Raw genomic sequence first — 17,242 nt, forward strand, 5'->3', positions numbered from 1 at the left:
CCCCCACATAACAGCAGAATGAAACAACAATAAAAATGTAATGAAAAGGGGAAACATCAATCACTAAAATGATTAAAAGATAATGGCTCGTTTATTAAATTAATATTGTTTATTAAATTAATTTTTAAATAATACATATGAGACCATAATAGAAAAATGATCAAACTCCGTAGAAAACACAATTACATTTCAGTAACATTTAGATAAATGGCAGATGAGAAGGACAGAGTATTACATGCAAGTAGCAAAAACATATGCTATAAATATAAAATGGAGGGAGCACCCAGAATTAACACACAGGTGCATAATTTACTAGCAAGAATTCATTGAGACCATTGTGCACATTTTGGTCACTATGTCAAGAGTTCTTCACCATGTACATACTGTATGTTGCCACTCTGAACTCAGTCCTGACAAAAGTAACAGAGTAGAGGCACCACTTTATGTGACTCACCAAAACCTTATAACCTGATCTTGAAAGGTACTGACCCCTGCACTGAGGGGTATTTACTAGAATATCAATCATAAGTTTATAGCTAGGCAGATGCACAGACCTGGCATTAAGAGTTGCTGATTAAAAAGAAAGCACTGCGATCTCATACAAAGGAGGCTTTGAACTCTCGGAGATGCCCTCCCACTTTCTTTGTACTAATAAACAGTACCACTGCTAATATCACGGGACTGAAAGTACAAATACTTCCTCTCATCAGAAATGTCATCATTTAAATAGGGAGAGATATACACATGAACACTTTTAAGGTAGATCTGTTCCACATAATTTTCTATTCAGCAGTGTCCTCACACACATGAGCCCTTGGAAAGATGGGCTGTTGTATATTATCACTATTCTTCTTTGCATGTACTGTATATGGTATACATGAGATTTTATAATGTGTAGGTATGTAAAACCATATAAAATATGGATATTAAAATATATAAATATATAAAATAATCGATGAAAATATAGTTATTGGCTCGTACCTCCCATTGTAAAGCTGCATACTAAATCTCAGTGCTAATAAATATCAACACTTGCAAGCATCCAGTAAGAAACCAGATTTTGTTGTCTGTCAAAATGGCAAGAGGAATAAACATGGTGTGAGGTGATGCATAAAGCTTATAAACAGCCCAAAACTAAGATGAACAGAGACAAGCTCCTTTTGGGGACTGGATATCACTAGAAACACATTAGGTAATGCAAGATCCACAAAACACTATTTCTCAATAACCTTAAACTGTAATTCAGTTTTAAGATAATGTCAACCGGTGTATGAAGCCTGAGAAAGATTAAATCTACTGACAAAAAGTGAAATGCAAATCATTTAGTCCAGTCTTCTACTTTTGAAGAGCTTTACTCCAAACCATACATGAAAAGAAAAGTAATAATCCTGAGTGAGATAACCAAGCTGAAAGGTTCATACAGAATAAGCAACAATTGTAATTCTGTGTGAAGGATCTGTAATTTCAGTCAATAATTCTCAATGGACAATGAGTTTGGTTTTTCACACATTCTACAGAACAAAAATTACAGCAAATATTTATGCAACTATGAACCCTGTGATCATGCACAGGGGAGAATGAGGAAGTGTGGGTTAACCCCTCCAACTCATCCACTTTGAAACCATCTGTATTTGAACAGGACATCAGCCTGGGTCAGAACTGATATCAGAATTTCAGCAGGGCTTGCTGTGTTGCTCAGACCTGAGAGGGTCTTTGCTTGCTAATCCCATGTTACCGTCTGCAGCACTCAGACACTAGTCGAGCACCACTGCCTGGGTAAAGTCAGTCAGATGATTAGTGATACGACCCAGGTTCGAACGCATTTTCTCAGAGCTCAGCCTCCACTCTGGCAAGCACCCTTACAAGTTGAGCCACTTAAGAGGCCTGTGATGAACTTTTTTTTGTTTTGAACAGGTGATGTTTTTTTTAAAAGCATCACCTTCTGTGTTATTTAAACATTGCCTACGTTTGAAACAAAAGAAATAGTAAAAACTAAGTGTCATGATGATCCATATTTTTAACTCTTCTCCAGTGGTAGTTATGTACATGAGATAATATATACCAGGTTGCATGGTAAGAATCTAAGCTCAAAATCCTCTGGCCATGAACGTGACTTTCTGTCGGACTGGAAATTTGGTGTTTCACCAAGTGTAGGCACAATTAAATATAATGTAGACTTACTTTAAGACATATTTGCAAAATCAAGCTTAATATTTTCTTATTAAGTTTGGGTGGGCCAAAAGAACTCTATTCTGTTTTGAAACCTGCAGTGGGAAAATTTAAAATAATATTTAATATGTTTTTATTAAAACAATGTAATACAATTTAAATGCAAAACATATTATTACTAGTTAGGAAGACATAATCATCTTATTCACTTAACACTTTTAATTAATATGTTGAGCCTTTTTAAAACACTTCTATTTTTTTATTTCACTTATTTTTTAGGTTCACTTCTAGTCTTTTGTGAATTCCTCTTATGAGATGCATAAACTCAGGTGGGATGCATAAATTCATAAATGTGTAAATACTGATTCATACTAGTAAATATACTAACAGAGCTCAGAATCTACATGGACTATCAAGGGTTGCGACAAAACTGTTTTCTCATCTCAAGTAAGGACACATTTGAAAAAAAGGCACATTATATATAGCAGCCCTTTACTGCTTTGAGTAAACCAACTACATTATGAGCTGTAAAAATACTCAAAACAAATGGGATAATACATTCCATATAAGTAATAAAAATAATTGAATGAAATAACTGATTGTTGTAAATCTTTACTTGTTATGAATTTACAACAATCAAGGCTGCAATAACAAAACATTGTTACTGCTGCCAAATAAATACAGAACCAGTATTCATCAAGACAGAAAAAAGCAATCTACCTTTAAAAAACAAATAAAAAAACAAGGTACATTGGAATATATTGTTCCCAAGAGATATGCTTAAAGCCAGTTCCCATTTTTCAACCTGCTCCAGATCAACAAAAAAGAAAAAAACACCCCAAACCAGCCTCCCTAGTCCCTGCAGCTGTATGGGTCTCATGGAGATTAACTCTTCAGGCAGTTTTCCATCTGAGGGGCTTTGTCAGTACAGCAGGGCAGTGACCCTCACTAATCTGACAACAAAACACTACTGTGTGTTGTTTTTTTTCATTTTGTTAATTTTAAGTAGTATGACAGGCTGTCAGAGATAAATAATAACAGAATAAGGAAAAAATAGCAGAAGCGGCACTAAAAGGCTAACTGAAGTACATTTTGTATCCAGTGTCAGGAAGCAAAGAGTTCCAAACGGGAAATCTCTTTAGGGCGGTTACAGTAGATCTAAACTTTGCTGCAAGTAATTACACAGACTAACATAGATTAGAGGCAGGAACAAAGACGTTGAAAGCGAAAAAAAAACAAACCAGTACCGGACTTACTATTGCTGGAGATCGTCTGGAGTTTCCAAGGGGTTGAAAGGGGCACTCTGCAACAAACCAGACAAAGAAGTCATTGACAAACCCACAGGAGGATGCTTCACACAGGGGGAAAAAAGCATCCGTCTTTGGCCAGGCTGGTGTTGTCTTATTGTGTCCTCTCTAGCCAGAGCCTGTTGTCTTGCTCTGTCAGAAAGGCTTCAGCTTAATCCAGCAGGAATTTAGTGCGTGTGCTGCCCACATGCAGAACAAGCAAGCAAGCCAAGGACTGAAGGGGTTGCTGCCTGTGAGGTTCTGTTGCAGGGAGGGACTGACTGTGGTGTAGCCAATGTGGTTGAGTGTCTTTTGCAGTGCCCCCAGTCTTTTGTCTATGAATGAGTCACTGAGATTAAAGACTACAACACAAACACATACACAACCCGGGTGAAGAACAGGCAGGACAAAACACACATGCTGACACTTACAGCCAACCCCAAGCCCAAAAACTGATTAAATTCATGATATGATTCATGAATTGTGTGGAAGATGCTGGACCGACTGAAATATGATGCCACAAAAGTACAGTTTTTAAACAGAAATAATGTCACAATATTTGATTCTGCAACATAATGGAATAAAAAACTACCAATTCATGCAATTCATATTTAAGCATTTTGTGTTTAGTGCAGAAGGCTTGCGGTGCAAATAATGGATAGACCATTTCTGTTAATGTTTTTCAGCATGCTGAAAAGGGAAACTTAGAAAAATCTTCTCTATCTTCTCAAAGAAAGTATTGACCAGTTATAACACAAATGAAAAATAAACACACAAACAAATGTGTTACAACCCCCTTCTTCTACAGTTTCTTATTCCTAGATCAAATTATTTTAAATATTTCAGATTAGATTATTTCCAGACCAACGTGCAAATCAACAGGAGCTTGTGCTGTCAGCCACAGCTGTGGTGCAGTGGTTTTTATACAGTATATAGAAGAAGTGAGCAGAAGCTGATGATTTACAATGTCATTCTTCATAAAACAAATAATTTTTCTGGCATGAGGTCTGAGGTAATATACAGTACTATCATAGCCCCTTACTCACAAATACAACTGAGAACAGAAAGTTACCATAAAACATTTGATTCTCTGTTCCCCCCTGCCTGTATGTCTCCTGCATCTCTTTTCTTTTTTCCCCATTACAGCTGTCAGCTAGTTTTCAGCTGTGGAGTGAAACAGCCATGAGAGCAACCAGGCAAACAGTAGTTAAACTATCCTAGATCTCTAGCAAGTAGAACAACACAAAAAAAGTCAGATCAAAAAAGAAAATACAGCCTGGAAGATATATATTTGTGTTTATTAAAGCTAGGAGAACTAGCCTGGTCAGTCAAACAAGGACTTGATGAAAATTTCCTGATGACGTTATCTGTAAGCCAATATGAATATAAAATGTTTTTTATGACTTTATCTAGACCATCGACAGATTTAGGATTAAAATGACCTTCAGGAACTACACAAGCAGAAAGTATTTTCTAATAGTCTAAGTATGTTTCTCTTTTCCTAACAAAATTAAGTAACTCTTTAAAAGAAACTGTATTATATTAGGCACAAACTTATTGTATTATATTGGACAGATAGTAAAAAATTATCAATCTTGATACACCTGGTTACTATTATCTTTATGAATTCAACTACTGTTTCAGAAATTCAATACATAATCAATGCTTGTTGCAGCACTGTAAGCATTAGGAGACACTTAACTATTTGAAATATTAAGTAGAGGCTAAAATAAATTATCTGCTCCACAGCTTTCCTCAATTTACCGTTTGCAGGCTGACAGTTTTCTTCACCAGCTAACTCCTCATGGCATGTACACTGAAGTCCAACAAGACTAGAAAACGTGACATGATATAGGAAGAGGTAATACCTTCCACAGTCTTTTATCCTGCGCTTTGTAAAGCTTCTCCATGTTTTCTATATCTGCCTCTAACTCGGCTTGGTAGCGGTAGAGATCTTTCTCTAGCTGGTCCTGATTTGAGAAGGAAGGGAAAAATGCTCAGGGTTAGGAAGTTAAGAGGATGAGTTAGATGTTTCCAGGAACAGAGGTCACAAACACCGGGGGCTGAGCAAGTCTTTTGGACTGTCTTACCATGTAAATGCAAATGTAATTTATTCAGGTGTTATACTGTACATTTCTAATTATAGTTGGCTACATCATGTGGGGTTTGGTACAGTGTCACAGCAAAAATCTTTCACAACCTATTGGTAGGATGTCCTGATATTTTCTATCATGTTTCCTTAAACATGCAATGGGACAAACAGAATTAATTTTTGTTTTAAATGTTCTTTAAGGTTTACCTGATATCTAGAAGCTCTGTTAGTATTTCTGACTCATTTTCCCAGTAGCTGTTTTTTTCCTTTTCACTTCTGCAGAGTTTACAAGCAAAACTTTTGCTATTGTGAATGTGATTCCAAACCAGATGTATACCGAGACAGAGAGCAAAAACAACCCTGGCAGATATACTAAATAAAAACATCCACCCCATGAGTCAGCTGAAGCAAGAAAGGCGCTAAAAGATAAATGCTACTTGGGAGATCTGTAACCATGGCAACTAATTATTAAACCTGTTAATTGTGAAGTGTGATAATGTCTGCTGGTGACAAAGTGTTTTTAGCAATTTAGTTTTTACTTATATGGAGTCGTGCTGACTGTAGATTCCAGTCAGAAATAAACCAGGAAGAATCCAGTCAGAAATAAAGGAAACCAGGAAGCCACTGAGTTACTCCTATCACTTTCTTTGCAGTCTCTTCAAAAACCACTCAATCTTTGCGGACAGTGTTTACTTTGGCTCACACTCTACCACAACAAGAAATAAGCATTTCATAGAACACTATACAAGGAATCCATGTGAGTGAACTGGGGATTCTTTTCAAATAATAATTTGAAATTTAACAAAACTTCATTCATCAATATTCAGAAAGCCACTTTATTCCTAGTATGGAACCAAACTGCAATACTTGGAGAAAACCCACGGGATCCACATGAGAACTCTGAAAAGACCCCAGTCTGGAAAAAAATCAAGGGCTCAAGAGATTTAAAGCCGCAGCATTAACTGCAATGCCTGATGAAACATCAGTTATGCATATAACTGGATATACATCTTTAAAAAACGTTATGAAAATTGTATGATACAACAGATTTAATAGATCATGTTGGGGCATGTGGAAATAAACCCATTTCTTTTGGATCCATTTAAGAATGGATCTCTTTTGCAGAACTGAAGTTGTTTCACAGATGTTTTCCCGTGTTTTGCTTTAGACCTGCTGTGCAATTTTGCTCAGCCCCAGGAATGCAAGTTAATGGCAAGGGAACACATAGCAAGCACAGGCAATGTGCATCAGTACACATTTTCACAAAAGAGTAAAAGCAATGGATGTGCATTGTATATTGTGAGGAGATCCAGGGAATCAATAAGTTTTGCACAGACTTTGTTAATTAAAAGCATTGTTTTTTACTAAAACATAAAAGCCTAGTTTCATTTAGAAATAAACATAATTTGCATTTCAAAGCAAAATAAATTAAAACAGAAATTATCAGGACAATTATTTGTACTAGCATATTCCATCCAAATTAAAATGATTTACTATTCTTTTATTTATCCAGCATAATCACAGTTACTGTGAATCTTAAAAACAGGTGCTGCCATTCCTGAAAAATACTTGAAATAATTTAATAATGTTTCCTTTTATAAACACTTCACACAAAAAGACTGATAAGAATGAGGGCAGAGTACCTGCAGCAGACTGAATATTTTAGCAAACGTCTCCCAAGTTCTTTGTTACAAACCAGAGCTTTTTGAGGAAGTCACCCCTCAAAACCCCTTTTTCACACATAACCCCTTGATCAATGCTTGTGGTTTGAAATCCGTATCAGCCACCCACACATGCCTTACAAAAAAAAATCACCAGAAGAAGAAGAAACACTTTTGGATCATGAGCACAAGACAGCTTTACCTTCCTATCCTCCAGAGAAAGAATAGAGCAATCCCCTGGAGTATAGTCCCAGATCTTTTTTGGAGGCTGATGGGAAGCAGAGGAGGAAATGAGGAAAAATGAACAGAAAACAGAAAAGACATCAGAGGGAGGGGCTGGGAGGGGGCGAGAGCTGCTCAGGATGCAAACAGGAAAAGAGGAAAAAGGGGTGGGCAAAGTTACTGATTAAGAGTCAAATAGAGAGGCTGCAGGAGGCAATCCAAGTGTACAGTACAAGAGGAGAGCTGGCATTGAAACATTACCCCTCTTGACTTCAAAGTTCTCAGTATGCTATTTTCCTGATCCTGTACAGCATGTTGGGATTTTCACTGTAAACTACAAATAAACTGTAACTAGCAGTGGAACACATTTAATAAAGACTGCCTTCAGATAGAGCTGACCAACACTGTTCCTTCCAAACTACAGGTGATGTAAATAAGACAACCTTTACCCCCTAGCCTATTTTCACATAAGGTCAAACAATAGATGGCACTGATATACAGGGAGAGAAACATCCTGACTTGTTGCAATGCAAGTTTGTATGAAAATCCCAACACACACACACAAATGAGACTAAATAAGTGGTTATGCAGCTGAATCCATTTTTGGATGCTGGTGCAAGGGAGAAGAAGTTTTTGTCAATTCAAAGTGGGAAAAGGCTGACAACGACAAAAGGAAGAATAGAGGGTCTGAAATAGGACTGTATACATACCACATTGATATAGGGCTGGACTCCCATGACAGCAGTGTAGGTAATGGGAACAAACTGTTATAAGGTTTTGCTTTTTGTTCACATATTTGATCTCACTCATGTTTGCATGCTCTGATGTTAATTTCAGATGCATCATCCCAAGTTTCTCTTACCATTACAGGAGGCATTTATGTTTGCAGCTCAACTCTGCTTAAAAAATTACCAGTGCCTTTACTTATTCTAAGTAATGTTTGCTGCCAGAACATTCACACCATGCCATGGCTTTCTTAAGATATTTTGACTAATAGCTCAAAATCTTATTTATTGCATTTTGATTGAATTCAGGCTGACTTAAGGTTCCAAAATAAAGGATCAGGACACAGCCTTATACTGCAGCCTAGTGTCCACTGCAAACTACATTTTCCAGTGGATATGCAAAGTTTATGTAAAGTTTACCTCTGATTTGTTTCTTAACATTTAAAATATTTTTATGCTTCTTATTAAAAATAAAAAAAATCAGAAACGATAAACAACCAAGAGACTCACACAGAGCAAAACTAGAAAATCGGGTACATATTATTCAGCGCATCTGTTCTTTTATGTCGAGTTTTGTTTATCAATAAAGGAATTAAACTTTCTCATTCCTTTCTCTCTACTTCTTGAAAATAAATGTGATGCTCTTTCGTATTTTAGTCTATATTGCTCAATTACCACATTACGTGATCTAAAATAGAGCTTCTAGTTTGTTGGAAAAAAAAGCTCAGGACTGCACTGCCGCTGTTCCTTCAAGGTGAATTTCACACACACAGCTGATGTATGGGTGGACCACTTTGTGTCAGTCTGACATCTGAGGAGTTGAATGGATGTCAAACTGAGCACACTATTGTGGAGATGTCAATGTTTTCAGTGGCTGAAGGTTAAGAGTAATCCAATACAGAAGAACCCCCGATGGGTGTGTGTACTAACCCCCAGGAAAAGTGATTATAACTTAAAATATTTACATACATTAACATATATACTTTGGACTTTCATCTCTGGTTTTAAATGTGATGTACAGTACTGTACTTTAAGACTGCAGAAATGAATTAGGTTCATTTATAAGAGAAAGAAATCTCATCTTCTTTTGGTCTTACTTTAAGAGTTTCTTCTTGGACAAGAAATGTATTATCATGCAGTCTGCTGGTTTAAATAACTTGTCATTAAACTTTGAATAAAATTTAAAAAAATGCAATGTAGGTTATGAACTACCTACATATTTTAAACTCAATTCATATTAATGAAATAAATTTAGAAAGAATTACCTATCCATTAATCAGGCTTCTAAATACCTGCCAACTCCTAGAAGCAGATATATTTGTGAGTAAAATGCTTCTATTGTCATTAAGATGCATTTGGCCTGATAGAATTATTGTAGCTCCATATGCTATCATATATTTAAGTGACAATACAAAAATAAAACATTTTATTTCTCAAAGTTTAAGTAACAACTGTGCTTCTTGATCATGCTTATTGCAGAACTGCATAAATGTCCCTTATATTCCAGGTAGGAACTGAAATTTTATTTTTCAAAAGAAAAAGAAATGGGTATCTACTGTATGTAAAATAAATGAAATGATAAAAAAACAGGATCAGGTAACCAGCCAACCTGCTCCAGCAATGAACAATGAGAAAATGCTTAAAGTCCAGTGAGCTAAAGTAAAATCAGGAGGCAAGAGACTTAATACTACAAACCCTTTTTGGAAACCCCATAACTAATGTTATAAAAAAGGTTTAAAAACTGAGACTGGAAAGCACCTGTTGGCCTCAAATGTAAGTATTGGTTAAGAAGAGGGGTATTGGACAAAACCAGGAACACCAAAGACAGCTGAAGTGCCAGTTACTGACAAACAAGGTCTGGGAATGGAGAATATGCACTTTTATGGCATGCTTCTGTAAAGCACAGGTTACACAAAGGGGAAAAAAACCCTGAACAGTGTTGAGACGTTACGTTACAGTTTAGCCACAAGACTTACCGGTTTTCCGAACTCCATCTCTGAAAAGAATTTATACCAAGGCTCATTCTCTAAATCTACTTCTTCTGGGCTTATATCCCGAGTCTACAAGGGTAGCAAGGAAGGTGGAGGAGGACAAGGAGAGAGAAGAAGATGGTTGAGTACAGAGTAAAAGGACAGCACACACTTCAGAGAAGTATTTTAAAGGCCTCATTTTAAAGGTGCAGGTTAAGAGGATAAATAATACAAATTCCAGTATGATATGTGAACAAGCTCCACAATGTACAGCACATGCCATTAACGTTTTCAGTCCATTTTTTGCACTGCTAATGATTTGCAATGCTATTTTTTTCTTTCAAGGCAGATTTTACTATGGCCCTTTGCATTTGTATTAATATGCATGTATATCTAATTCTGGACATCTGCAAGTGTGCAAACAAGTGAATGCATTTTTTAGCGGTACCCAGAAATAATTCATTTGGAAACAGAGAACAAAGAGAATGAATAGTACATCGTGACATGATTTTGAGAAACAAAAGGTAGAGATGTAATAAATCAAAGATGGCAGGAAGGTGAAAGGTTCACGGGAAAGAGCAACTGTACTGCTTGATTTTCACAACTTCAGACAACAATATACACCAGAAAACGAAACATTCTTTTCAAGTGTTTAGAAAGAAGACGTGGGCTCTCAATGGAACTACATTCTAATGCAACACAGGAAAATAGGTCAAACACTGGGTGGCAGGCTGTTAAATGTCACATATGCAAGTTTATGTTTGCTAGTTAATCCTGAACTTTACTGAGATAAAATGCCACTTGAATGGTGATTAATCCTTCAGTTTGTCACCATTGTAAGTTCATATGCAGAATTTAAGAACTAGTGATCTGTAATCTGTTAATAAAACTGACACTGCTTATTATCCAGTTGATTCTAATTTGAAGTCAATGCCCTGACTTCTTTTGAGAAATGGCTGGAAAAGATCCACACACCAATTAAACACTAGCAACCAAACGGGCTAGTTGGGCCTCATTTGTAAACGTTCTTATTTTCACTGAATATTCTGTTATGTATATCACTTCAAACTATATTACTGAATTTTTGCAAAATGTGTGGCTAAGTAGAAATGCATTCAGGAATGGATTTGTTCTTGTCGTGAATTTAAGACTTCTAAAAGCATGTACTGTAACATCAAGAACAAACTCCAAAAAAGGTTCAGAATGTGATTGTTCTATTTTTTTATGTTTCTGTATCAAGGGTTATACAGCAAAATCTTAAGCAGCAACACTTGATTAGTTTAAAAAAACATCTGGAATTTTACTTACAGTCAAGGAATACTGAGCTCAGGAAATTTAGATTGTAATGCTCTAGCATTGGTTTGAGCATGATCTGAAGGATCAACTTTATTCCTTTATTTTTCAAATATCAACTGAAAAGACTACTGCAGGGTAATTTCATCCAGTAAGTGCTTTAATTACACTGTCAAGGAGTCTATTGAGACACACCTGAGAATTAGAATGAGTAAATTTCAGTTGCATGTGGCCCTTTACCTTTGAAGTATGTCTGAAATATAATTTATTAATTTATGTTACAGTTTAACTTTTTAACGCTACTAAGATTCACATCTTGTGGAGATGTATTGCACAACAGTAACATTTATTTTACATGGATAAAAAGTACTAGTGGATAAGCACTATACAGAATTCACTTAGAACCTAAGATGGTGTCACACTTAGCTGGATGTCTTTCATGATTCTGAGGTACACAAAAATTTAATGACAAGATCAAACTGATCAAATGCTCTCAGCATAAGTGAAACTGAATTGGAGCCATTAATGAGCACACAGCTTGGGTGTAGCTATACCCTATGACACTATGTATTCAGATGTGTTTATAATTTTAAAAGTAAAGTGTTCTTTTGCAATCAAAGGGTCTTAATGGCATTAAATCGCCACTCTTTCCAGAGAGAATTTAAATTTAAAGAAAGCTTGACTCTTAAAACTCACCAATAAATCTGGTAGCTGACAACAGCTAATAATTAATATACAATGCAAGACGAACTTAACATGTTGCATCCTCCCTAGAATTCACATAGGCCAGATTCCTCTTTACTTCAGAATATGTCAATTAAAAAACACTTTTAAAAATGAAAGCTAGCCCCATTTTGACCACATATCTTAGCAGGTCCAAATCAAAAAGTCCCCATGCTATAGAATTTCATGCATAATGACTGCTAACGATCTTCTAATAGCTTCTGATTCTGGTTCTCTTTCTATACTCATCCTTCTTGATCTCAGTGCTGCTTTTGACACTGTTGACCATGACATCTTACTTTCTCGTCTTGAGACTGTGTTTGGAGTTTTTGACACTACTCTCAAATGGTTCAAGTCTTACCTCACTGATCGCTGTCACTTTGTCTCTCTTAATGGGTATAGGTCTGAAATTGGTCTTGTTATGTCTGGTGTTCCTCAGGGCTCAATATTGGGGCCCTTGCTTTTTATCATTTACATGTTTCCACTATGGTCAGCTTTTATGATCATGGCCTCAGCTATCATTTCTATGCTGATGATACTCAAATTTACATCCATACCAAACCTGGCACTGATGTGGCTGTCTCTGTTCTATCTAATTGCATCTCTGACATAAAAACTTGGATGACTCAAAATGTCCTTCATTTTAACTGTGGCAAGACTGAAGTCATGCTAATTGGAACACCCCATCAACTTTTTAAAGCCAATCCTGTAACCCTATTTGTAGATGGTTCTGTACTTGAGCTACAGTCTAAATTGAAAAACCTTGGGTTGATATTCGATTCTGGCTTAACATTCGACCCAAAATGTGCAGCATATTGTCAAAACATATTTTGTTCACCTCAGAAATATCGCTAGACTATGCCTTATGTTATCTCTAACTGTGGCTGAAAAGCTGATCAACACATTTGTGTTCCCCCGAACTGACTACTGTAATGCTCTACTCACTGGGGTATCTAAATCTACATTGTACAGACTGCAGTATGTCCAAAATTCGGCAGCCAGAATCCTGTTCAGGTCTAGTGCAATTGATCACATTACTCCTGTCCTGGTGTCCTTGCACTGGCTTCCTTTCAAATTCCGTGTGGTCTTTAAAATCCTCATGCTCACCTATAAGGCTCTGTACTGTATGGCTTGGCACCTCAGTACCCGTCTGAACTATTATCGCCCTACTCCCCACCTCGCAACCTTCGCTCATCTCATTCTGGTCTCCTAACTGTCCCCCAAGCCCGTCTACATTCTAGGGGTGACAGGGCCTTTTCCTGTTATGCCCCCAAGCCGTGGAACTCTCTCCCCAAGGATATCAGAAAGTCAGCTTCTCTAAACTCTTTCAAATCCAGACTCAAAACCTTCTTCTTTAAAAGAGCCTTTATTTAACTGGTTCCATTCTTTACCCCTTTGCTCCTACTATACTTAGTACCACCAACCACAGTCTCCTCTGTGTATTGTAACTGCGTTTTATCTTGTGTTTTATTTTTATTTATTGTTGTTGTCAAGCGCTTTGAGAAGCCACCTTTAAAGGCGCTATAAAAAATAAAGTTTCTTATTATTATTACATCATGAGACATAATCTCCACAAGTCTACTGCAGTGCTAATGGCTGATCCAATTCACAATTTAACAGAGCTGCCAAAATGATGGACATTACTTTGACTGTGGAAACATGCTGTGAATATTACAGTCAGTATGATCACACAGGTGCTTGATTCACTTTGTAAAAGGCTCCTTGCTGGGTATACTAAGTTTAACCTGTTCGCTTCAGCCAATATATTTACAAATACAGTAAGTTACTATATGCAGTGTGACTTGAGAGTACTGCAATTCACTCCTGAAAGAGTGTAACATGCTGCACTCCAGAACACTTTTCCATGGCCCCACATAGGTGTTCAAAGATGTGCCCCTGATACCTGAACAAAATAATCAATTCTTAAACCCCTCACAAAGAAACTAAAATACAGTTGTAAAGGGGGTTCATACATTACAGACCCCCGCCAGGTACCATTAAGAACCATGTGTTCCATTAATAAGGTTACCAATACATTCTAAAAGATTACACAGCTGAAATACAATAAAGAAAGAACAGACTGTTTGGATACACATCATTACTTATTATTCTAATCTTTTTAATTAACAGCATGAATGTTTTGTGTTTTAACACATCGAATGATTTTGAAAAAGGGTCTCAGGTGATCTATTTTTGAATTAGCTTGTCATGTTTTACTCCTTACCAGGATGCCAGTCACCATCCATTTTTGTCTGCAGCCCCAAGACTGCTTCCTTCCTGAAGCAGTTTGTATTTCCTAAAGATGATAGTGGAGCTAATCTGCTCAGAAACAGGCACCAAACGAAAAAGGATGATTCCTTGAATTCACATGGATTTCCTTCCTCTTACTAACAACTATGTAAGTAGTAGAGACTTGAGGTCTTTAGAATGTCGAGGAATAATCATGCTTATATCCAAGGGTTCTTTCGGCAAGGTGTTCTTTCAGAACATGCAAATAATTGAAAGATGAATTAATGTTTTTTGCACAATTGAAAAAAAACATTTTTTTTAATTACAGGTATTCCACTGCCTATAACACTTACACTCTTTTCATTCTTGTAGGAACACATTCATAGTCATAAATGTACCACAACACAAACTCATTATAATATTAATATAATATTGTACGAATAACCTTTTGTCACCTAACTGTCCTTTAAAAACTATTTTAGTGGAATTGTAATGGCAGTGATATGTATCTGTCCATCTGCTTTTCAGACAGAAATTGTTAAATTTGCACCTGCAATACAAACATAGTAACACATTTCAACTTAATTTTCCTTAAAATACATACAGCACCACATACCTCGCTTGGGAACATTACTATTGAATATATTTATGATGTCATCAAACAAATAAGAACGTCTGCATTTCAGGACAAAAGCCATTTACAGAAAAGTTAAGGGTCTCCTCTTAGATATCTTAGATAAACTGCAAATAAAAGTAAAACAAGGGAAATCTTCCTTTCAAGACAGTTGCACACAAAAAACTGTACTTCCACAGCAAAACACAAATCAGAGTACATATATTTTGATGCCGTTCCTTTTGGCATTCTTTTCCAATTTGATTTTGCCTACAAATTTGAACCAATTATCATGCGGTATGTAAGGGGACCCCTGTATTTATTAGTGTACAGCACTGTATGTGTACGAGACCTCTTAAACACCATCAATAAGTTACAGCAGAAGCAGACTACCATTTTGCCGTTGATAACAAGAATTCCTTAAGGAACATCTGAAACCAATTTTCCAAAATGACAAAAGAAACAGATTGATTTTAAAGTAAAAAAGAGAACAAAAATAAAAAAAAACTATGGAAAATTATATTAATGCAAGATTAAATAAAAGGCAGTGATGAAAGCCGACTATGACTTAAAGCACCCTTTTCTGCATAATAAGTACACAATATTATATAATCTCTGCCCCCCTTGCCCATGAAGACAGTCTAGAGCTATGAGAACAAAACAGGTGAACCATAGCAGCTCAGTATCAAACACAAGCTCCTGTCTGATCCTGTGAAGTTGTTAGCAATATTGAAAAAAAGACTCCTTAATTATTAGAATGACTTTACAAAGGAATACAAAAGTAGTTACGAACAGTTTTGAACTGCTGTCAAACCCATCCTAAAAAAATATTTCACCACAGAAAAGATGCAAAAGGAATAATACAAATCCTATAAAAAATTGCCATACACAACAAAAAACATAAACAAGCTGTGCCCAATCAGAGATGTGAAAATCCAGTTAATGCATCTAGTGTAATGCATCTCCCTCCAGCAGAAAATGTAAAGAGCTCATTTACATCTACCATCACTGAACAAAAACATCATTCTAGGTCAGTGAATGAAAAGGGGGAATTTGATCCCAGCCTCTAATACTGTCACCTTATTTAATACCTGGATTCACATACAGTGAAAACAATGACAGAATTGCAAAGGTCTTACTTGCTTTCACAATCAAACCAGCTTTGTTCCAATCCATCAGAAAGCAGGGTTTAGAACATAAATAATGCATACTGGGATGTATGGCATGTATAATAATGGGGCTGAAGGAATAGAGGCGGAGACACCTTACCGTTTTCTCTTGCTTCAGCACTGAGGATTTTCCTGGCTCATACTCGAAGATGCTCTTGGGTTCAGCACGGTATTTCCTGGTGTCAACCTTCTTGTCCGGGGGTTCCCAATCATTCCTGAGGAGGGCAAGACAAAATTAACATTCAACCTGTCTGTTTCCATGGAAACCAGCGCAATTTTGGATATCGTCTTAACCAGCCCATCCAACCAGTCAAGCCCCCACCCCCCCTCTTTCCCATATGAACCCCTCCTCCCCTGAACACCACAGTTAATCCCCGTTTAATCAGGGTGCCGAGGCTGTGCAGCAGGAAATCTGGTCTCTTGGAAATTCTCAGCATAAAACCTCCATTTATTATTTTTACACTGGGTGAACAGCCAGGAAAAAACAAAAGAGACTCCCTGCTGTTTTGACCATTACTGAAAATTAGGTGTGAATTGAGCTTGTGAGCGTTTCACCATGTGGAAACGAAATGACAAGGAAAGCCTCAGGTGTGTAAATGCCAGTTTCTCTACGCCATCAGTTCCTTCATTTTTAACAGCTAAACCCTATATAGTCACATAAATAAAAACAAAAACTTTTAATTTTATGGTCATTCATTAGATTTATCTGAATGTGTAAATAAAATGGAAATTATAAAACTAATAAAATAACACAAATAAAACCATTAACCCAGACTTGACCATTGTTTAAAAGTTTACAGCATATTTTTTTATACACGCAACAAAACCATTTAACAGTCAGTAGAATATGTACTTTTTAAAAATGACGCCATGCTTGAAGGGAAGTGAGATACCTCTATAGCTACACTACGGCAAATTTAAAGAATTTCACCTCAGCCTTATACTATGTTCGAATTGCTCAGTGAGACAGTTTGTAAGTGCAGGGCATAAGAGGATGTCAGTTCAAGGAAATGAGGTTTAATTTAAAAAACTCTTTATGAAGACATCTTGTAATAAATTATCTGTCATTTTCTGAACTATGGAGAGCATT

General features: G+C 36.5%; 1 protein-coding gene across 38 annotated transcripts in view; it reads right to left on the reverse strand.

Moving 5' to 3' along the window:
* The window catches only part of sorbs1 (sorbin and SH3 domain containing 1), a 184,850-nt gene that overhangs the window by 22,718 nt on the left and 144,890 nt on the right, over positions 1–17,242 (reverse strand). For 31 of the 38 annotated variants that reach the window (XM_088635596.1, XM_088635589.1, XM_088635597.1 and 28 more), the window contains 5 exons: positions 16,253–16,367; positions 10,132–10,215; positions 7,411–7,476; positions 5,324–5,425; positions 3,426–3,472 (listed from right to left, as the gene is read on the reverse strand). In XM_088635596.1, the coding sequence (XP_088491722.1) occupies positions 3,426–3,472; positions 5,324–5,425; positions 7,411–7,476; positions 10,132–10,215; positions 16,253–16,367 (414 nt within the window). The remainder of the gene's footprint in view (positions 1–3,425; positions 3,473–5,323; positions 5,426–7,410; positions 7,477–10,131; positions 10,216–16,252; positions 16,368–17,242) is intronic. The other 7 variants (XM_088635587.1, XM_088635621.1, XM_088635610.1 and 4 more) reach the window with 5 other exon arrangements.

The sequence above is a fragment of the Lepisosteus platostomus genome, chromosome 6 (genome assembly GCF_059453375.1).
Source record: "Lepisosteus platostomus isolate fLepPlt1 chromosome 6, fLepPlt1.hap1, whole genome shotgun sequence".
NCBI lineage: Eukaryota > Metazoa > Chordata > Actinopteri > Semionotiformes > Lepisosteidae > Lepisosteus > Lepisosteus platostomus.